This window comes from Eschrichtius robustus, chromosome 3 (assembly GCF_028021215.1).
Source record: "Eschrichtius robustus isolate mEscRob2 chromosome 3, mEscRob2.pri, whole genome shotgun sequence".
NCBI classification, from domain to species: Eukaryota; Metazoa; Chordata; class Mammalia; order Artiodactyla; family Eschrichtiidae; genus Eschrichtius; species Eschrichtius robustus.
Genome location: NC_090826.1, coordinates 60,990,496 through 61,013,670, shown reverse-complemented (window position 1 = coordinate 61,013,670; position 23,175 = coordinate 60,990,496). Strand labels below are relative to the sequence as shown.

The 23,175-nt window shown below is 33.7% G+C and overlaps 1 protein-coding gene across 1 annotated transcript in view; it reads left to right on the top strand.

Moving 5' to 3' along the window:
- ANKRD13C (ankyrin repeat domain 13C) overlaps positions 1-23,175 on the top strand; it is an 81,230-nt gene that overhangs the window by 38,544 nt on the left and 19,511 nt on the right. The window contains exons 4-9 of the mRNA XM_068540103.1: positions 569-654; positions 1,835-1,880; positions 6,284-6,350; positions 10,910-11,054; positions 16,845-16,976; positions 20,169-20,330. Of these exons, the coding sequence (XP_068396204.1) occupies positions 569-654; positions 1,835-1,880; positions 6,284-6,350; positions 10,910-11,054; positions 16,845-16,976; positions 20,169-20,330 (638 nt within the window). The remainder of the gene's footprint in view (positions 1-568; positions 655-1,834; positions 1,881-6,283; positions 6,351-10,909; positions 11,055-16,844; positions 16,977-20,168; positions 20,331-23,175) is intronic.

The window sequence follows — 23,175 nt, the reverse complement described above, 5'->3', positions numbered from 1 at the left end:
TTGAGAAGACGCTCTGAGGGGTTTCAGGTTTTATTAGAGTCAGAAGTTCTTTTCACAGATAGAATAGGGTTCATTTTAGTATATTTTATGCTGTGTTGGTGGTATGTGAGAGTACAGCCTCAAGTGAAAGAAGAACAGATGCAACTGGTAACAATTGCAGATAATTACATTTTTAGAAAAATAATGTCCAGTGGGATTTTTGAGATCTACCTTTGAGATCATCTTTTAGATCAGTGTTGACAACAGGACACTGCATCATCTGACTGAGATTGGTAATCTTGATTCAGTCACATAAAGCCTACTGATGGTTAAAAACTAGCAAAACTAGTATGAATAAGTTGATGTCGAGGTATCTGTTTTCAGTTTTCCTTGAGGATCATAACAGTTTTGCTAAAGGTATTTTCTAACTTATTCACAGTATCTATATTATATCTCTGTGTAATAAGCCAGTGGTGTTTCCTAGCATGGTGAAATTGTTTTTCATAAATTTTTTATTGAGGTGTAATTGGCAATCTAGCATGGTGAAACTTATTTTAAATTAAAAAAATTTTTTAAATTTAAATTTTAGTTACAGCTCTTTTAAGGAAGCTTAAGCAGCAATCCAGGGAAAGTGTTGAAGAAAAACGACCTCGATTATTAAAAGCCCTGAAAGAGGTAGGCTAAATTTCTTTGCTGATTTTGCACTAAAGGAAATTGCAAGTTACTTTTAAGCATTTTAAAAATACAGTTTAATTTCTCACTAATTATTAAGGGTCAAGAAATGGTAAAAATCCTGCCTCAATTAAGCAATAATGACATTACAAAATACTCTGATTATGATGTGTAATCTTATGGGAAGCATTATTTGCTTTGATCTTAGATGGCAGATAAAGAATTATTGCTTTCAATAAATTAGGTAAGAGCTCTAAGAAAAAAGGAGGTAAGTCATAATTAATGGCAGTAGTTTTCCTTTGTCCTTTGGATTGAAAGATTTTCTATGAGCTGAAGTGCTACTGCCTTAGGAGCAGTTTGCATTTTCTTTATGTAACAAAACTCTTTTTGTCTGTCCTACTTCATGATGTTAAGAGCTGGGTGTGCTGGCACAGAAAGGGAGAGAGGTTTGTTTTCTGTTGTTTTTTTCCTCTGTATTTTGGATGCGTGAAAGAACTGTGGGAGAAGGATATATCATCATGACTATGTCTCCTTTTAGGTATGCTTTGTTTTTGAAGTCTCAAGGGATAAATTTTTTTGACAATATTTGATTAATAGTTCCCTGAACAGTTATAGTCTTTGATGTTTAGCTTCTAATTTGTGAAATAAAAACGTTCTCTATAGATCTCATATGATGACATGTTATTTCAGATTTAGTAAACCTGTGTTATCACTTTATAGAAAAAAAGTTTCTATTGCAGTGGGTGATTTTATTAGACCATTATGAGCCTACACAATAATCATTTTGGAAGTTACTCATTTTTTTAATAACACTTCTAAAGTTATTATTTTTACAATACTACTTATTGTTATGCGAAATGGAATATTTATTGATGCAAATTTAAATGCCTGTCAGTTTCAGATATGTTCTTATGTGATTAAAACGTTCTTGTAAAATCTAGAGTGGTGTGAGTTTTCCTTTGTAGATATGTGTAGTAATGTCTGCTATTGTAATGTAATTTTAAGTAATAACCATATATATTTTTTGGTTCTTTCTCCAACTCCATACATTGAAATTATTTCCTATTCCTGTCTATAGACCTTTAATGATAACAGATTTTTTTTTTTAAGCAAAATATTAAGTAGGTATAAGAGCTGTTAACGAAGGTGTGCATTCAATAATTATTCATATTTCATTTCTCAGCTAGGTGACTTTTATCTAGAACTTCACTGGGATTTTCAAAGCTGGGGTAAGACTGTGCTATATTTTACTATAAAATATGTACGTATGCAGAAATGCAAGTACAAATATAACTATTATATAGAAATGTTAACATAACAAATATTGCCCTAAGGAAATTAAAATATTTTTCATCATGTTGAATGTAATGGCTATAAAGCCCTATAGTAATACTTAATTATCCTAACCTGGTTAGTAACTTTCATAATTATTATTTTTAAGATTAAAAATTCTCTTTTTTTTAAATAAAATGCCGGTTCAAATATTATAATAATTTAATATAAGGAATTTTCAGAGGGAAGAGAAGAATAATTATGGGATTATTAGATTACTGAATTTAGGGAAGTTTGACATATAGTATTTAGATCCCTGAATGTGAAGAATTTGGTTAACATTAATTGATTTTGTATGTTTTGTCATCTTTCAATCACATTTGCTGCTTTTATTGCATACTTTATAGCCACTGTTTTAACATACTATTTGGTTGCACACTCTTCCACTTATTTATGAAAGACGTTAATTCCTAGATATTTTACAGTCATTTATTGATTTACCTTGGCAAGGTAAGTTTTCTCTCCTCCCCATTTTAAACATGAGTCTACTTAGGGAGAAAACTTTCGTGTCCAAATAGGAAGTTTGATCCTAGTGACCTTTACTTTACTAAGTAAACAACTATCCAAACCACTAACTTTTGGGTTAAACATTTTTTTAATGTAATCTATATATAGGTTTGAATATAGTGTGCTTATGTGTGTTTTTTAAAGCATCTGAATTAATCTTTATGATATTAAAGATATTTGAATGCTTATTATCACCAAAATAATCATAAAAATAAATCATAAAGTAATCATAAAAATAAATCAGATACTGACAACTCTAGAAACCACTGTTAATGTTTCATATGAATATTTCAAACTCTTTTCAATGCTTACAAACGTGTGTGTATGTACATATATATAAATATAAATGTATATATGTATATATAGCCTCAGCATTAGTTTTTTTTTTAATGGGATCATACTATTATATCATTATGCATTTTGTCACTTTTACTTAATATATCATAGGTATCTTACATTTTAGTTCATGAGGAAGTACTTCATTTTTTTTTTAATAGCTGCATAATACTGTACAGCATGGGTGATTAAGGTTTTTCTAGTGTTTAATCTCTAAATGTAAAATTTTAATCCCTAAATATAATCAGTTTTTTCTAACATTGTTAACAACTTTAGCTCATCAGGCTAGTTTTGGCCCCATCAAAATCACACATGAGGGAGTTCCCTGGTTGCCTAGTGGTTAGGACTCTGGACTTTCACTGCTGTGGCCCGGGTTCAATCTCTGACTGGGGAACTGAGATCCTACAAGCCTCATGTCATGGCCAAAAAAAAAAAAAAGATCACACATGATTTTGTTAACTCTGATAGTCCTTTATGCTCTATAAATTATTCAGAAGTCCCAGTGTTCTAGAATGCTGAGAGAAAAAAAGGTTTGTAATAGCACTGTATAATAAAAGAGGTCTAAGTTAGATTGGTCTAAAGCCTGAGTACTGTTTTTTCATCCTGTTTTTTTCTATCTGTAAAGACCCCAGTCATTCTTGGCGATCCTAAACTGAGGTTGTCCCTTGAGTGTACTGGCTCTTTAATTGATTGTCTTAGTAATTGTTAGTGGTTTGAATTCTAAGATAGTCACTTTATGTTGCTGAGCAAAATGTTCTAAAATATTTTAAAAGTGACATTTCAGTTACATGAAGAAATAGAAATGGATGTAATTACTCTAGAAATTGTGCATATGATCTATAGTTATAAACACATTATAAATGTTGCATAATCAAGTTCATTATGCAACCACTGAGGTACTTGTTTAAAGTATTGCTTCTTTGAGAACTTGACTTTGATGCAAAAAAGTCAGCCCATCTGTTTCATTGTTGATAAAGGTTTTTACTGATTTCATGTCAAATTATTAGCACCTGATGGTTAGATGTCAGCTATAATTTTAAAAACTAAACTCATTGGCTAGATTTAGCTTAGACACTTCGGATTAAAAAAATTGGATAATCTCTATTATTTGATTTGATTATCAAGCTTTTTTCCAGAGTTTAGGCATGGTTCCTCCCCTTGTTAAAGCCCCTAATATTTAAAAAAAAGGCAACCCAGAAATAAGGGGAAGTTAAGAAATATTGAGGTCTGGCATTAAGTTTAATTTAGAGGTAGTGGAGCCCACAAACTCTACTCTTTCTCCTTCAGTGTTTGGCTGAAAATAGCCTCAGACTTGGTTAATAGCAAGTCTGAAGGTGACTAAATTATTCCAGCTTGAGTTTTTAGGTATGGAAAAGCTTTAAATTGGAATCAGAAGTACTGGCTCCTAACTGTTTGACATGGCAAATCACATAACTTTCCTGAGCTTCAGTTTCTTCATTTTAAAAATGGGGATAATAATAACTGCCCCACCTATTTCAAGCCTTTGTTTTGGTGTAGATGAGATGAAGTCATGTTTTTGAAGGAAGCCCTTCAGATACTGTAAAGTGTTAAATAATTTTATAATCACTACAAATTTAACATTATGTGTATATAGCATGTTTCAACAGAAAAACTAATAGTTTTTTTTCTTTATCTCATAATCTACAGAATATCCATCCTGTATTTGGGACTGTTTTTTGCATATTATAGATGGAAAACATTCGACCTAGAAACTCTTCTTAAAATCAGGGAGTAAGTGATAGCAAAACCAAAATTAAAATTTGAGACTTCCCATTTTTCAGTTCAGAGGATTATGCTGCCTTTGGAGTACTGTGTTAGACTCTCAGATTATGCTGAGGTAACTTAAGATATAGACAGCCTAATTGTTCAGTTTACATGGGGGAAGAAAAAGTCATCACAGAATTGGGAAAATGAAAATTGCTTTATTTTTGGAATGCATTAAAATCTTTTTTTCTCAATGATATCTTTTTTTTTTTTTAACTTTTGCTTGTCAAACCCCAAGCTTCTTATTTTTTTTCTACATTCCTCTCTTCCTCCTTTTCTGATTTTTGATAAATGGGTATTGGTATGTGATTCTAAGTTTTGTTTTTATAGGTTACCATACTACTTCAAAAGATGTAATCAGTTAAATTTAAATTGTTAGAATGCTGTCTTCTTGTAATCATCTTTTTCATGCTACACCAAATATTTAAGGACATAAAAACTGGATCTCAATAAGCATGAAAGAGGAGCTTTGATCATTTACGTAGATTTATGCCATTATTAATCTTCTAAACTTCTGTTGTTTCATATAAGGAAAAATTTTATCAGAAAATGATTTCTTATGTTCTTTGACCAGGGTAACTCTTAGTTGATATTCCCTCTGGACGTAAAATTTTCTTGCTTTTATAAAATAAAAAGTCTAGAAAACTGTCTTCAATGCTGGAAATCATTTTGGATTAAATGACCTCTCAGTATTTAAAAAAGACATTTTTATATTTGGTATACCTTTAATGTTAATGAGCAAATATTGATGCTTTTGAAAAAGTTAACTAAAAAACTAGCCCTTAATTTTCTCCAAAGTCTTTGTTTCTTTCTAACCCAGGTTGATTTATCACCCATTTTTAAAACACTGTTTTGTAAAATAATACATGTAATATATCTTACATAGATACACACACCCACTTACATACACATGTACATGTGATGTAATCTTTAATTTCAAGAATTTTGAGTTTCACATTTTTTCTTTTTTTGGTATGTGGTAGTTTAATTATATAGCCTGTTATGTAGATTTATTTATCCATAGAATAACTCATATTTCCTCAAAATATAGCAGATAATAAATAATAAAAAGCTATAAGAATATAGCTTGTGATATGAATGTAAGCAACACTGGAATGTAGAAATCTATAAGTCAATAGTATGATTGCATTTTATGGATTTTGAAACTGAGCTACAGTGAGCTTAAGTAACCCACATATTTGGGATTCAGACTCAAATTCGACTGTCTAGCTCTAAAAGTGTCTTTTTCTGTTACACGTATTACTCTTCTGGTATTTAATCCAATTATATTTAGAGGATCAGATGGGATCCAGGCTTATCTGGTTACCCATTCAGGAGGATTTAGTTACCACAGGGCATCGTTTTCTAACTTACAGTAATATCCTACAATATGTACCCAAGAGTGGCATTATATCAACTCTGCTACTCTTACATGTGTTTGGTGGGGGGTGGTGATGAACCGTACAGCAATTACAATTAAATAGTAGGTATTTGAAGTTGCTCAAAATTGCTTTGTATATTATTTTTAAGTGGAAAATACTATTTTAAAGGAAATTATTACAATTTTGGTGAAATAGCAAAATGTTTACATTACTCTTCTTCTAATTAAAAAATTGGTCATCTCTCAGAACTTTAGGTGGTTATTTTTTGCCTTTTCTTTTTACAAACACAGTGCCTTTACTTTCCCGAATTCTGCCTTCTGATGCATGTAAAATATACAAACAAGGTATCAATATCAGGTAAGGTGATTTGATTTTTTTCTGAGTAACAGATAATTGAGATTTAGAGGTAGCTTTTCTTTTTGTAGTAATAGCTTATACTTGGATGTAGTATTTTATAACATGTTGTAATATATTCACAATATTTTATCTCCTTTGAGATACTACAGATAAGGAACCAAAGGCATAAAATCTTGACTAAAACAAAGGTATTACTATTTAACTATAGACTATCTGGAAGGCAAGTAGAGTGAAGATCATGATATAACACTAAGAAGATTTAAGATGGTCATCTCCCTCTTCCTAGCTTTGTAGGGAATAAGGGACACATAAGGAGGACATAACTATTGTCCTTTTTTCCCTCCAACCCTCTCCAACCCTTCCCTCCCCTGTCTACCCATCCATGCTTCTAGCCATTCATCTGTTCAGTCATCTATCCATTCTAGTGAACACTTTAAGGCTAATTTTAATTTTCTTCTGTTTCCTTTTAAAACTAAGATTGATGTTTGGATCTCACAGGGAATCTATTTATTTTATTTATTTCAGCATTTTATCATTATCTCTTTAGCTTTCTATTAATATAGGTATATTTATAAATTATATATATCTAAGCTATATATAATGCTGGTGAATATGCCAATTTTTAGTATATTCATATCTATTAGTATATTTATATATACATAAAATTTTACATGTCTGTATCTTATAAAAATCCAGAATATTAATTTGAGTATGTAAGGGTCTAGAACTAGTGATGTCTTAAAAGGTTATCTCATATAAACTCTTCGTTTTATAGATTAGAATGTTCTGACAAGTGAAGTGATTTTTATGAGCATATTGCAAATTAATAACTGAGCCAGGACCTCTCTGACTTCCTGTCAGATCTTATCATGTCACAAGGCAGAAATTTTAAAATATCAACTCTTTATGAGATTTATTATTCAATATGTTGAATTATAATGAAGAGATAATCTTTAGATGGAAGTAAGTTCTAGGGTCATTATTCTCCAGCAAAATTCTATTAAGGTAGAAGCTTCTGTGATTTTGTTTTTAAAAATAACCTTCTCAGATGTTTCTGATGATGAAAGTGTTCATGCACATTAAATTCATGGTCATTATAGAAACCTTGGAAAATACAGAAAAGTATAGATGAAAAAACTAGGAAAGGATTTGATAATGATGTAGATTTAATTCAGTAGCCTATTGTTAACAATATATTATGGTTATCAAAAAATTATCAGTTTAAAAATGCTTAAAAATTATCAGTTTAAAAATGCTTGCCAAAGTTAGTAGATAACTTGGGAGAATAGTATTATCTTCCATATGCTACTTTAAGTAAAGGTTAGTTTTAGTTCTGTTTGATTCTTAAATTTAGGAGAAAAGGAGCTTCTTTCTTTTAAAAAATTGTTTTGCATTTATATGTGACTTTTAAAAGTAAATGACATGATGCATATTACCTAATAAATATAGATGATAAAAAAACCACAAAATGGTTAAGGTAGAAACATGAGAATAAGAAGCTGAGAGAGAATAATTGTGTCAAAGAATGTAGTTTAAGGGAAGCTACTGCAGTTTAGCAAGACTCTGAAACCTGGGACTTACTAGCAGCCGAGGTTGAGGGAGAAATGTGACAGGTTCAAAGTGCTAGTTATCAAACAAAGTTTACTAGACTAATGGAGAAGCTGCAGTTTAGGATGTATGGCAAAGGTGTTTTGCATAGATGAAGAATTATTTTAAAGAAAAAGAAGTTTGTTAACATTAAATATAAACTTTCAAATTTAAACATCAGGAGATGATTAGTTCTTTTAAACATCACTTCAAATGAATTTTACTTGTATCTCATGACAGCTATGTGATCATTTAAAGTATCTTCTTTGGGAATTCCTTGGCGTTCCAGTGGTTAGGACTCCACGCTTTCACTGCCAAGGGCGCGGGTTCGATCCCTGGTCGGGGAACTAAAATTCTGCCGGCCATGTGGCCAAAAAAAAGAAAAAGTTTCTTCTTTGTTGTCAAAGAGAAATTAATACTTTAGTAGAAATAGGAAAGTGTGGGCAACTTTATTGTTGAGAATACTAACAAATATTTTCACTGTTAATAATTTTGAGGTTATATATAACCACTAACTAAGATAATCATTGCAAACTTTCTCAGTCAGGCTCTTCCTATTTCGAGTAGGCCCTATTTCCTTTTCACTGTTACTTGGGCATTTTTCAAGTTTTTATCTGAAACAGAACATCTTCTACTCAAATCTTTGCATTTGTATAAAGAATTTTTTGTTCTTCATGGTGAATTACATGGCAAAATTAAAAGTATTTAGGCTTATAAGCTGAAAGCCAAGGACTAGTTAATACATTAAAATATCATTGTGATAAATTATATAAAAATTATATTATAAATTATATCATTATGATAAGTTAGATTTAAGGGCTCAAATGTTGCCAGTGTCAGTCTGTCTTTGTCTCTCTGTCTCTCTGTACATCTCTTCTCTCACTATTCCTACCCCCACCCCTTGCAACCCACTACTACTCTCACCCAGGATGGGCAAGAAGGGAATGGAGGCAAAAGACTGTTCTGACCCTTTTCTTCTTTTTTTGTGGGGTATAGAGTTCCCTGGTAGCTGAAGCTTGGAGTCCAAATAGGCCACGCATGTAAAATGATCTGTTCCTTTTTTGAGACTTCAGTAGCCCACATCTTATAGAGGTAGGGGATAAGCCCCTTTTACTGGCATTATTTTCTCTTACACCACATGTACAAGCAATAACAGGATATGTTTAGTAGTACCGGCACCAGTAGTACAGTAGCAGGCCACTGGAAGTGGACCAGGGGCTAGAATTCAACTGTAAAGCAGCAGGTAGAGTTCACTCATATAGGAGTTGGTGACTTGGTTTTTTTTTTAGGACTTCTTATTCGGTTCTGAGGGGTGTGTATATTTTATATGGCTCAGAAGAGAGCCTCTTATACATAGGATAACCATATTTCCCTGTTCACCTCTGTTGTCCTGGTAAAATTATTAACAGTATCACCTTCACTTCTTATTCGGTTCTGAGGGGTGTGTATATTTTATATGGCTCAGAAAAGAGCCTCTTATACATAGGATAACCCTATTTCCCTGTTCACCTCTGTTGTCCTGGTAAAATTATTAACAGTATCACCTTCACCTTTAAAAACTACTAGTTTTGGTGATAAATTATATGTAACCCTAGTTATTCTTTTGATGCAGCATGCGAAATACGTTCCATTTTTCAGCTTTTCCTATAAAGGGAAACCAAAAATGCCCACTCACATTGCCTTATCTATGGTGAGAACTGAAAAACCTACGAAGTAATGAGTTCTTATATTGCATTAGAAACTCAGTAGCCAGGTGGATCTCTCACAAAGACTTAAAGGAGTTTCCTTGGGCATGATCAGCATCTCTTAACAGCTGTGAGAACCTATTTCTTAGATTAAGTACTGTGTTTTGAGCAATCAGTCAGAGATATGCTGATGTGGTGATCTCCTGCAAAGCCTTGTGCAAGATTGAAGCGCTTCAGGGTACTTGTGAACTTTTCCATTCCATTATTCTCCCAAATTTCAGCAAGTAGTGATTTGTAGATTTTATTTGAGACCAACCCACTGGGTCGACCATGCCAGGTCTTGGTTACAATGAGCACAACAAACATACAAATGTGTGAGTCCATTAATATTTGCCATAGGAACGATCCATAATGTTTTCAGGCTGTGGAGATGCTGGAAAAGAAAATGCTGGGAAAAAGAATACTAATCTGAATCTGGGAAGTCAAGCAGAAAGGCCAAGAATTTAGAGTAAGTTAAATGGTTTATCAAGTTGAAGGATGAAGCAAGGTTTGGTATCAAGCATAAGCATAGATGCAGGTCATAAGGACAAGACTGTGGACACACAGTCCTTAGTCTAAGAATGTGGTCCATCCATGGCTATACCTCTCTTATATACAGTTGACCTTTGAACAATACTGTTTTGAACTACTTGGGCCCACTTATACGTAGATCTTTTTCAAGAAATACGTACTACAGTACTACATGATCCAAGGTTGGTTGAATCTGAGGATGTGGAAATGTGCATACGGAGGGCCGACTGTGAAGTTACATGTGGAGGGGATGGGGGTCAGCGCCCCAAACCCTGGTGTTTAAGGGTCAGCTGTACTCTGCTGAGGTAGCAACTTGGTCCTGAAGGTATCACAGAATGTTAGACAGGTCTGGTTTCCTTTTCTGCCCTTCCCCCTTGAAGTAACTTTTATGGAGTAGCCACAGTATAGGAAATGGTAGAGAATAAGGGTACAGTTAGAGAAATGCATCAACAATGGGGAAACAACCTTCTTCTTGCTGGATTAATGAAGTATATATTCAGAAAAATGAAATATAGATAAAATTGAATATATATTTAAATATTCTTTTGGTGTTTTTTAATGAGATATTTTAAATTTAACTTTTATCTATAAATTTGACTTTGAAATATGGTATTAGCATCTTGGTTTGAGTTTAGAAGGAGCAAAACTTGTTTAATTAATATGAAGTTTTATTGAAATTTTATTTGTCAGAATTTCTCATCTATCCATCTTTCACAGGCTTGACACTACTCTCATAGACTTTACTGACATGAAGTGCCAACGAGGGGATTTAAGCTTCATTTTCAATGGGGATGCGGCACCCTCTGAATCTTTTGTAGTATTAGACAATGAACAAAAAGTTTATCAGCGAATACACCATGAGGTGAGCATGTTGTCTTATCAGTATTCCTGTAAATGGTTTAAAAAAGTCTGTGTAGGGACCTCCCCTGTGGTCCAGTGGTTAAGACTCCACCTTCCAATGCAAGGGGTGAGGGTTCGATCCCTGGTTGGGGAACTAAGATCCCATATGCCGCGGGGTGCGGCCAAAAAAAAAAAGAAGTCTGTGTATGCAACCAAGCCTCGGTGTAATTGTTTTAAACGGCGTAAGGCATAATTGAGATGGTTCATTTCTAAAGCTTTCATTTTCTTACCTCTAGTTTTTTAAAAAAGTTTTATCATCTGTTCTCTATCCTGACTAATCCACTGAGTCTGTTTGCTCTTAATTCACTGACGATCTCCTAGTTAAATAAACTCTAACTTCTCATAGTTCTCATTTGTTGAACCTGTTCTGACCCTGTCCCCATTTATCTTCCTATCTTAGTTTCTTTTATTGTTGTGAACCATCTCTATCTCTTTAATATGAACACCTCTCTTGGCTCTCTGTCTGTACCGTTTTACTTTTCCCAACTCTCTGGCCACCTTTCTTTTCTCCGTCTTTTCACTCTTAAAGTACAAAATTATACCGCTTCTAAACACCATATCTCCATGTTGGAATTGCCTCCACAACGACCTTTGAGAGACCATATTCACCATTATCTTATATCCGTTGTTCCCTGAATGCTTATAAACCAAAGAAAAAGCTTTTCTAGTATCTATATATATCACTGATAGCCCTACAAATGTTTTTAGGTCAATATTTTGTTTTGTCACTGTGGCTTTTATTTTTCACCATTTCCTTTCCTTACGTTTACCACATCTTGTTACCCCCTTCCTCAACATCTCTTAGATTAGACCCTCCTACTGTCAAAGCTGTTGACAAGACCTTCGTTACCTTGTATGTGTACTATTGAAATAAATAGTTTCCGAACTGGCACTGAGCAAGGAAGATTTGGATTCGAAGAGAAGAAAAAAAGACATTCCTTGTGGGGGAAACAGGATGAGTAAAGTCAGGGAAGTAGGACTAAGAATGGTTTATTTGGGAAACAGAAAAGCAATCTATCTGACTGCAGTGAAGGTTTCTCTTACTGAGCATAGGAACATGGTTTATGGAAGGCCTTAACAGCCAGATAAAATAATTTAGGATCTGTTATAGTCGGTAATAGAGAGTCATAGATTCTTAAACAAGGTATTGATATGATCAAAAAGTAATTTAAATGAATTAATCTTATATATAATAGTTTTTTGACTTTTCCTCCTTCCCTCTCTTCCTCAAACATTTATCAAGGACCTAATAAATGCTAGACACTGCTAGGTGCTATGGATAGTGGCATTGTATTAATAGTATACAGTTTGTCCCTTGGTATCTGCGGGGGATTGATTCTAGGCATCCCCAAGGATACCAAAATCCACAGATGCTCAAGTCCCTTATATAAAATGGTGTAGTATTTGCATATAAGCTACACACATCCTCCCATATACTTTAATTCATCTCTAGATTACTTATAATACTTAATACAATGTAAAGCCTAAGTAAATAGTTGTAAATACAGTGTAAATACCTTGTAAATAGTTGCCTGCATGGCAAATTTAAGTTTCGCTTTTTGAAACTTTCTGGAATATTTTTTTCCCCAAATATTTTTGATCCCTGGTTGGTTGACTCTGCAGATGCGGAACCTGCAGATATGGAGGGCCAACTGTATATCAATTACTATCATATATTAAGCATTAAATGCCAGCATACTGGGACTATAATCTAAATACTTTAAAGCTCTTTTATTAAATCCTTAAAATAACCTGTCTAAATAGTACTGTCTCTATTTTATAGATGAAAAAATTGAGGCTTATAAATGTTAAATGATATCACTAAGATCACACAGCTAGTATGCAGGATGGATTGGAAAAGGGAGAGAATGGAAGAGGGGAAAATATGTGTTTTTATGGTTATAGGCATACTTCGCTTTATTGCGCTTCACAGATATTGCGTTTTTTACAAATTGAAGGTCTGTGGCAACCCTGTGTTGAGCAAGTCTATTGGTGCCGTTTTTCCAACAGCATTTGCTTACTTTGTGTCTCTGTGTCACATTTTGGTAATTCTCGAAATATTTTGACTCCTCTACCAGCAAACAGATTATGACTTGCTGAAGGTTCAGATGATGGTTAGCATTTTTTAGCAATGAAGTTTTGTGTGTTTTTTTTTAATTTATTTTTTGGCTGCGTTGGGTCTTTGTTGCTGTGTGCGGGCTTTCTCTAGTTGCGGTGAGCCAGAGCTACTCTTTGTTGCTGGTGCTTGGGCTTCTCATTGCAGTGACTTCTCTTGTTGCGGAGTGCGGTCTCTAGGCACACGAGCTTCAGTAGTTGTGGCTCAACGGCTCTAGAGCACAGGCTCAGTAGTTGTGGCTCATGGGCTTAGTTGCTCTGCGGCATGTGGCATCTTCCTGGACCAGGGATCAAACCTGTGTCCCCTACATTGGCAGGCGGATCTTAACCACTGTGCCACCAGGGAAGTTCCAGCAATAAAGTATTTTTAAGTTAAGGTATGTACCTTGTTTTTTTAAGCATGATGCTATTGCACACTGAACAGATTACAATACAGAGTAAATGATGGTGGTGCCACTGACAGAATTGGGGCATTTGGAAAAGGAAACAGGTTTGGGGTTTTAGATGACCTTCACATTGAATCTGTTGCTAAAATCAGTGTATTTGTTTCAACCCTCTCTTTATATAGACTTCTCTGAAGTATTTGCTATTATCGGTAACTCAGTTCTTAAAATTTGCATTTCCTTATGACTTGACCTTGATCATTAGATGTTCTTTTCCCATATCTCCTTCTTAACTCTCTTTTGCCTGTTTCCTTTTCTCTGCTCTCTTCTTGAATATTGATATGCGCTTGATGTTGTTCTCATTTTTACAAATTGCCAGAATAATCTCTTCCATTCCCACAGCTCTCCCTACCTCTTATCAGTTGATAGTTCACAAGTATATATTTGTAACTCAGATCTTCTGAGTGGGGACCTATCTATTTAAATGCCTAATGGATATCGTGTGTGTCTCCTAGGTACCTCAAAATTTAGCTTATTTAAGACTTAACTCATTATTTTCCCTTTAAGGTGCCCGTTCTCCCATTTTCTTTCCTTTGGTGATTGACATCATTCTCTGTTCAGCGAGAAAAATTGGAGGGTTTTTTTGACATCTTTTCTTGTATTCTCACGTTTCCTAATTAGAGAACATGTGTGGTTATTCTTGTCTCCCTCATGTCTTATAATTATCCCTTTTTTATTCATGTTGTTATTGCCATAATTTAGATACTCATTATGTCAACTGGACTGTCACAAAAGTCTCGTAAATGATCTTCCTGGCCCCCTTCTTGTCTGCTTTTAAATTATTTCACATATTGGAGATAGGTTGAACATTGAAAACAAATTCATGACACTTGTCTTCCTTAAAGACACTTTAAAAGTTCCCTATTGCCTGAAGAATGAAATCCAAGTTCCTTAGCATGCCATGGTTCCTTCTGTGACCTGGCTTTTGTTCACTTTTCCAGCCTTTTTCTTACCCTGTTATCATAGATACCTTCATGCTGAACTCTTTGCAATTTTTTCCAGGCTATTTAGTGTTTCATTCCTTTGTTCATATTGTTTCCAATTCTGGGGATACCCTTCTTCTTGTTCCCTCACCCTGGTGGGGCACCTACTTAGTGTTACTTCCTCATCTGCCAAGTGACCATTGTTTTCTTGATGTTCTCACTAAATCTGGTACCATAGAGCTTCTAATGCTGTTTTTGTCTCTATGGCTTTCTTCTTTTTTTGGGCTAAACTTCTCAGAGGTTTGGGGTTCTTTTAGTTGTAGTCTCTGGTACCTAATACAGCATCAGTACATTCTAGTTAGAGTTTGGCAGAGTCTTTCTGTAAAGGGAGAGAGTCAGTATTTTAGATATTTAAATATATTTGCAGGTCATATGGTCTCTGTCACAACTGCTCACCTCTGCTGTTATTAACATAAAAGCTACCATAGACAATATATAAATGAATGAGTATGGCTATATTCTAATAAAATTTTACTTAAAAAACAGATGGTGGACTGGATTTGACTGCTGGCCATAGTCTGCTGACCCTTATTCTAGACTCTCATATATGTACTAAATAATTCGAATTCTTATGTTTTAAATAACAGCAGGATAGCTAACTGGGCAATAGATGAGTTGGAAAGATAGTACTAAAAGAGAAGCCAGAGATTAAGGCTAGTAGTGTAAGTATTAGCTGATGTTATAGTATCAATGAGATCACCAGTGGTCTGGTATTTAGGGTATACGTGTGTGTATTTTATGTCTAAAAGAATACAGAAATGCTAGATTTTGAGCAATAATCCTCAGGGCAGGGAATACTTGTTTTTTATCCTAATATGTATATATAAGTAATAATTGTTCATTAAATGTTTGTTGAATGAATGTAATTAACAACAGGTCTTTTTCAATGATGTGGTTAGGAGATAGTCTATGATTTATAGAAGAGTTATGTTTCAAAAGTTTATTTGAAATTGGGATGTTTGAAACTTAAGGCAAATTTCTTCATAGGTAGTGTTGTATATAGTGTTGTTCCCAAGCTAGTACATAAAATCCTAATTGATTTGTAATATATTTACATCATGATGGTTAACAGTTCTGTACAATCTATGCCGGTCAAAATTTCTCTTTAGGAAATTGTGTTCAGAATTCGTTTGGCTTACCAGGAATACATTTTCACCTGTTACAGCCTTAGCATTAATGTCAAGATTTTCTATCCCTCACTTGTAAGGGTGAAGGAAATGGGCTATATCTGGGTGAAAGTTTGTGGTGACAAATAGAAAATGGGCCTCTTGAGAATCTAGAAATCAGGAGGTAGGGAAAATAGAGCCTCTAGTTATTGTAAACCTTATGGATGGTTCTCATTTTCCAGTCAACTCTCTAGGTTCTGCCTTTTTTCTCCCTCTTTTCTTCGGATTCTGGGGTCCTAAATATCAGAGAATCTCTCTTGGCCTATTATATTTAGAATAGAACCTCGTCTAATACCTACTCATTTACTCTTCTGTACCTGGTCTCTTAGTTTTCTGTCCCTGAAACAAGCACAAAGCTTTCTCTTTTAAAAAATAATTATCAATCAACTATTATATGCCAGCACTGGGGAATATGTTGAAGCAAGGCTGCTAATTGAGTTTGGAAATTATGGGTTGATATTTATGGATTCCTTTTCTTTCTATAAGGTGTATAGAGAAGATCCCATGTGGCCGCCTTTCCTTTCTTTCCTTCCTTATCCCCTCTCTCCTTCCCTCCTTCCCTTCCTTCCTTCCACTTAAAACTATTGGGAAAGAAAGGCTCATAGTGGTGGGTCTTTAGATTAAAAAGAACTAAAGTAAGATTCATCTATACTTAAAGAAAACAAAACCTTCTTACCGGCATTTTGTCTCAGACCTGTCTACTTAATTCTTAAAGTAATCTTTTACAATTACTCTGCATACTTTGTACTTCTGTAATAGGTAATCTAGTATTGTTTCCATTACATATCTGGAAGAGTGTGAGTACACTTTTTATGTGTCCTGTATTTTTAGATTCATAATTAGTTATAATTCTAACTTATTTAGTTATATGAAGTTTACACTTCTGTAATTGTTTTTAGAGTAACTAGCACTTCACATTTTTTTAGAATTGGTCCTTTTTGTTTTTTTGAAATCTGTAACGTTTTAATTGTTGACATTTTCATATGTGGCGCTAATAACCTTTGAAAACCTAGATTCTTATATTTACCTTTTGCCCCCACCCCAGGAATCAGAGATGGAAACAGAAGAAGAGGTTGACATTTTAATGAGTAGCGATATTTACTCTGCAACTTTATCAACCAAATCAATTTCTTTCACGCGTGCCCAAACAGGATGGCTTTTTCGGGAAGATAAAACAGTATGTGCAAATCGAGATTTTTACACTTTAAAAATTGTTTAGTATTTAATGTTGCAAAAGTAATGTGATGGAAATGCAGGTAGAAAGAAGTATCTTACTTGTTTTCAAGTAGTTTATTCTCTTCTTCTTGAATCCAAATAGGGAATTATATTGGTTGGTCACAGAGTTGGAAGATATTCTTACAGAAGCCAGGAGAGAAAGTTTAGTTCATTTGAATTTTATGTTGAAAAATATTCTTGTTGTTGGTGGCCTTGTTATTATACAGGGAGCAGTGTCTTAATATGGTTCCATTATATTTCTAATGCTTTATTTCTTAGGAAGACCACAAAGAAGGATATACTTTAAAATTCATTTCCCTGGACCTTATTTCTTTCTTCTTTTAGAATTTTAAACTATTACGCAGTATCTGTCCCTCAGTATTCCATATATTTGACTAAAATTAAATAAGCTTACATTTCTACAACACTGTAATTAAATTAAATCTCTGTGGCGGTTTCCCCATTAGTGAATTGTAAATTCTTTCCATAATTCCCATTTCATCTGTCAGCAAGAGGTTATATAATATATAATATTTCAAATATAATATATTCAAAATATATTCAAACAGTTTTTAGTTGGATGTATGAAGAAGCATCTTATAAAATTTTAAAGTCAAGGATAAGTAACACATTAGGTAAGGGCCAAGATTTTAAGAATTCTATTTATCTTTTATTACACACAGTAGAAATGAATATATCCTCATTAGAAAGACAAAAATAGCCTGTAATAGTCAGGGTTCTTTGAGAAACAAAATCAGTAGGAGTTCTATATCTCTCTGTGTATGTGTATATATCTGCATATAGATGTATATATACCTATAGACAGAAGGAGAGAAAGGTGAGGGAGAGGTTGATTTATTTTAAGGAATTGGCTTGTGTGAATGTAGAGGCTGGTAAGTCTGAAATTTGTAGAGCAGTCTAGCAGGCTGGAAATTCAGGGGAGAATTGATATGGTCTTGAGTTTGAAATCTGCCGGCTAGAATCTCAGGCAGGGTTTCTGTCTTGCAGTCTTGAGGCAGAATTGCTTTTCCTTTGGGAAACCTTAGTCTTTTGCTCTTAAGGCCTACATTTGATTGGATATGGCCTTCCCATATTATGGAGGGTAATCTGCTTTACTTCAAGTCTGCTGATGTAAATTTTAATTAATCTAAAAAATGCCTTCGTGGAATTCACTGGTGGTCCAGTGGTTAGGACTCAGTGCTTTCACCACTGTGGCCTGGGTTCAATCCCTCATTGGGGAACTAAGATCCTGCAAGCTGCACAGCACAGCCAAAAAAAAAGAAAAAGCCTTCGTAGCAACATCTAGACTGGTGTTTGCTTGAACAGTTGCACATCATAGTCTAGGCAAACTGACATAAAATTAACCACCACACAGTCTTACACATAAAGCTGAAAAATCTCCCTTGACCACTACTCACAATCCCAGAGTCCTTTGCAGAAGGTTATCCAGCTGTATATCCCCCCAGACCTTTCTTTATGCTTTATGTACATAAATATCTATCTATAATAATATTCAGCTTTAGTTGTTGATAGGTTTATTTTTCATAAAGTGTCAATTTATCTATTGTTTTGCAACTTTTTTTCCCCCAATGTCTTAGAAGTGTTTTCTTTTCAGTAGTATTACTTCATTCTTTTTAGCAACTGCATAGTATTCCATAGTATGGATATATTGTAATTTATTTATCCAGTCTCTTATTTTTGGACATTTAGATGGACACACATTTGTGTCCAGTTTTCTCCCACTATAAATGATGTTATGTTTACTATCCTTTTACATGCCTTTGCATTGTCTTTTATAGATAGCAAGAAATGGAATGGCTGGATTATGGGGAATATACATTTAAATTTTTTTATCGATATGATTTATTTTTAATAAATGCTTTTTCATTATAAGATTTCAAAAATTGATCATTATCACTTGAGTGTTTCCCAACCACAGAAAAATTCTCACTGTGAGATCTAGGTTCATCAGTTTTCCTCTCTAAGCCTATTTGGCAACAAGTAGCATTATAGGATTCCCAGTTGTGAGATCCTACATTGCAATCCATTTGTTGGCTTGAAGTCTTATTTGTTTGTACTCTGTTCTTCTGGACAGCATTAGAAGGATCACTTCAAGAGAAGATAAAAATTGAAGCTGCTGTTCATCTAGTGCTACTGCTAAGCAGCTCAAAGCTCTTGAAGAGTGTCTAGGTGATCTTCTTAAATCTTTGACAGGTAAGGAGGGAGTCAGTAATGCTTATGGTTCCCATTTTGTAGGTAGAAACAGGTACAGAATGCCTTGCTTTCTAATGACTGGTAAAGAAGCCACCAAAAGCAAGGTGGAAATGGAAGCAACAATAAACACTTAGTTTTGGAATGCCAGAAAACAACAGCAAGAGGAGAGCAAGTGATCTGCATGCAGGTAGAAATGGGAAGCTTGTTTTCAGTAAATTACTGATCATGTTTTTTGAGGTAAGGTATTTCAAACTCTGACCACCTGTGGGTCTGAAAAAAGGTGAAGGTTAATGTTGAAGGAGCCCTCTTTTCTTGATGTCCTTTTAATCCATTTGAGTTTCCCTATCCCCAGTCCATAATATAAATACATAATTATATTGATGAGCAAAACTACTTGGTTGTTCTCCCTTTGTTGAAAGAAGCAAGCAACTGTAACTTGAAGTTTGGGCCTGTTAGAGAATATTGGAACAGGTAATTACTTTTAGTTGTACTAGAAAATTTTATGTGACTAAGACTATTTCTTTTTATTCCATTTTTTTCTATCTATAAAATGGGAACATTAATTATCCCTGACCCCTCCTTGTAACTCATGATATTTGACTATTAGCTAAATTAAGTTGTCAGATAGTTTTGTGCTACTTGGGAGTAGATTCTAAAGGAATACTATGTGTTGTTTTTACTTAGACTTAATTCATTTGCAGATTAACTACCATATATCTTGTGTGTTTTAAATTTTCCTTTATAAATTTGAAATGTGTAATTTTATGTATTTTTTAGCTTAATAGAATGTATAAAATAATTTGATAATTTCAAGTACCAGAGGAATATTTTATTTACATCTAAATGTTATATGTTTATGAAGAAACTGTGTATTACTTTGAAACTTTAAAAAAAATCTAAGATAAACTTTAGTATTTTGAAATATTTGATTTTGTTTTAGGAAAGGGTAGGAAACTTTTTGGCCGACTTTTATCTGGTGAATGGACTTGTTTTAGAATCAAGAAAAAGAAGAGAACATCTCAGTGAAGAAGATATTCTTCGAAATAAGGCCATTATGGAGAGTTTGAGTAAAGGTGGAAACATAATGGAGCAGAATTTTGAGGTATAACTTTTACTTTTCTTAATTTATAATGTTCTAAAGAGAGAGGAGATAGACTTCATTCCTGGCATTCAGTGAGTTTATATAAGTATGCTCATAGGCTTTGTTTACCATGTATCACCTTTTATTTTTCTATGATACGGTCTTAGGTGATTTTTTGTGAACCTGTTCTTGAACTTTGAGTCTTCACTAATAAACAGATTAAAATCGTTTTGTAAGCGTGAAACCTGGTGTTAATTTTTAATCCATGTCCCTTTGCATATATTCTTTTTCCTATTTCACCAGCTGAAATCTGCTGCTGCTTTGAAGACCTGGCTAAAAATCTACCTACTTTATGAAGTCATTTCTAGCCTATACCTTCCCATAAATTTTTTATTCAGTATGTATTTATTGAAAACATGGTACATGCAAAGAATTGTGTGACAGTAGGAAAAGGGGAGGGAAATCAAGGAAATACATAGCTATATGAGACAAGGTAACTTGGCTCTATAATCTTATTTCCCTAGTAAGATGAATTGGAGGGTTTCTTACATTTATTTTTTATTTTAACAATTTTAGATTTTAAAACCAGAAAAAAAATGATTCCCAAATGTTAACATTTTACTACATTTTTTATAGCAGTGTTTTTTAGGATTGGGACCCTTTAGTGGATTATGAATTCAATTTGTGGGCTGTGACCTCCACTTTTTTTTTTTTTTGAAGTAGAATCTAAATTCAGATAATAAGGAAAAACTAGAGCACATAGTATGGGTCCTTATTACTTTATGAAACAATAGTGTCAGGGGTGTATGTTGTGTCTACTTGCATATGTGTGACTGCTGTGTTATAGTGTAAAATGTGAGTCACAGTCAGAAAAAGATGAAAGGCTACTATGAGGAGACTTGAATTCCTTGAATGTTTAGCCTCTCCCCTATGGTATTGTGCCAGATTACATTTTCAGGATAGACAAACTTTTCAGAATAGTATGCCAAGTCTCAGCTAATTCATGGTGATACTGTGTGTGCCAGCAAAATTATTTTAATGTTTAGAAAGTTTATGTATTGAGTGACTCAACCATAGTTTAGTTAAGTGAGTATAGGATGTAAAGTGCTTAAGAATCCACATTAAATGTTTAAGTTAAAATCGTGATCCAGTTTAGTGTGAGCCTGTCCCCTTCCTGCCAGATCCTCTTTGCAGTCCTCATTTTTCTTTTGTCCTTGGGTTAGAGCCTCACTAGACTTTCTTTTCCAGAAGCCTCCTGGGATTTGCTGATCTCTCGATCAGTAGGAGGTAATAGGATGTGATATGCTCAGGAAATAGAAATGGAGATGAATTGAAGAGAGGGAACGATGAGCTTTATCTTTGACAAAGCTGCTACCGTTTCCCATTGTTAACCAGACATAAAGACTATTTCTTTGGACTATATTGTGATTTAAATTTTATAACAGTTCTTTTTAAAAAAGTGATTTTGTTGTGGTGATGCTTATTGCTACCTTTGTTTAATTTTGGCAGCAAACCATTTTGGGATGAGTACACAAATTTATCTTTAGGGCAGAGATTGTAACTTGATGCACTTGAATTGGTAAAGGGGTCTTTAAATGACATTTTAATCACGTATAGTTTGGCACGTTGAAATTAAAACATAGTTTAATCCCAGATGCCTATATAATAAAACAAAATAATATGAATTAAATAATTAAGCTTCTGACTTCTGATCAGATCAAAGGAAATAGTTCCTGGGCATTGTGTGAAGTATTTTTTCATATATCATCTCATTTAATTTTTAATTATCACAATGACCTAATGAGATAACAATCATTGCCCAATTGTATAGAAAGGAAAATGAGGTTTAAAGAAATTAATATATCTGAAGTCACAAAGCTATAAGTAGCAAAGATGGGTTTTGATTCTTGGACCTTTACCCCAAGTTCTTCTTGTTCTTGGTCTAAGTATATTGCTTCCTAGATTGCCTTTGTTAAAGTCTCTTCTTTGTGTGTATCCAGATTTTCAACACGTCTTAGCAATTCTTTCAAAATATTGTGAAGTTGAAGTTGTAAAAGGAATGAGAGAACCTTGCTATTGGTAAATGTAGTAAAAATCAGTATTGTGGTGTTTTTTTCAATGATGCATATAGATCATATTAGTAAAAAGCATGTTTTTGGCTTTGGAACATTATTGAAAATTTCAAGAACCTAGAAAATATGTATGACTATTATGATTGTTTTCAAAAGACATGAAAATATTATATATATAGATATATATTTTTGGCCATGTTGTGCGGCTTGTGGGATCTTAGTTCCCTGACCAGGGATTGAACCTGCACTCTTGGCAGTGAAAGCGTGGAATCCTAACTACTGGACCACCAGGGAATTCCTGAAAATATTATATTTTAAAGCCACATTTTAATAGAATTTCAGTTCTTAAAAATGTATGTCCTTTTCAGAATGAATTTATGTTCTTTATTCTAAATGAATAGCTTTTGAGTTTCCTTTTTTTTTCAGACAAATATTTGTTTTAATTTCTATAAGAAATAGCTTATAGGTAACACTTAGAAGTAATTATTTGCCTTTTAACTAGTTTTGCCATGCCTACTCCTTCTTTCCCCTCTCCTTTCCAGACAGTTCTAATATTTAGTATATATATTTGACAATATTTTTTATAGTAAAATTTAAGTGCTCAGAAATTCTTAAGTTATGGATACTTGCTCCTCCACTTTTGGTGCTTTTTTCCACTTTGTTCTAACCAATTATTGTTGGAGGGGGGAGTAATGCCCCATTTATACCTTAGACAGTCATTGATAAAAGCATTAATTGTATGTCAGCTATATATACAGAATATTGAGTTAAACTCTGTTAGTGATTATGTATTT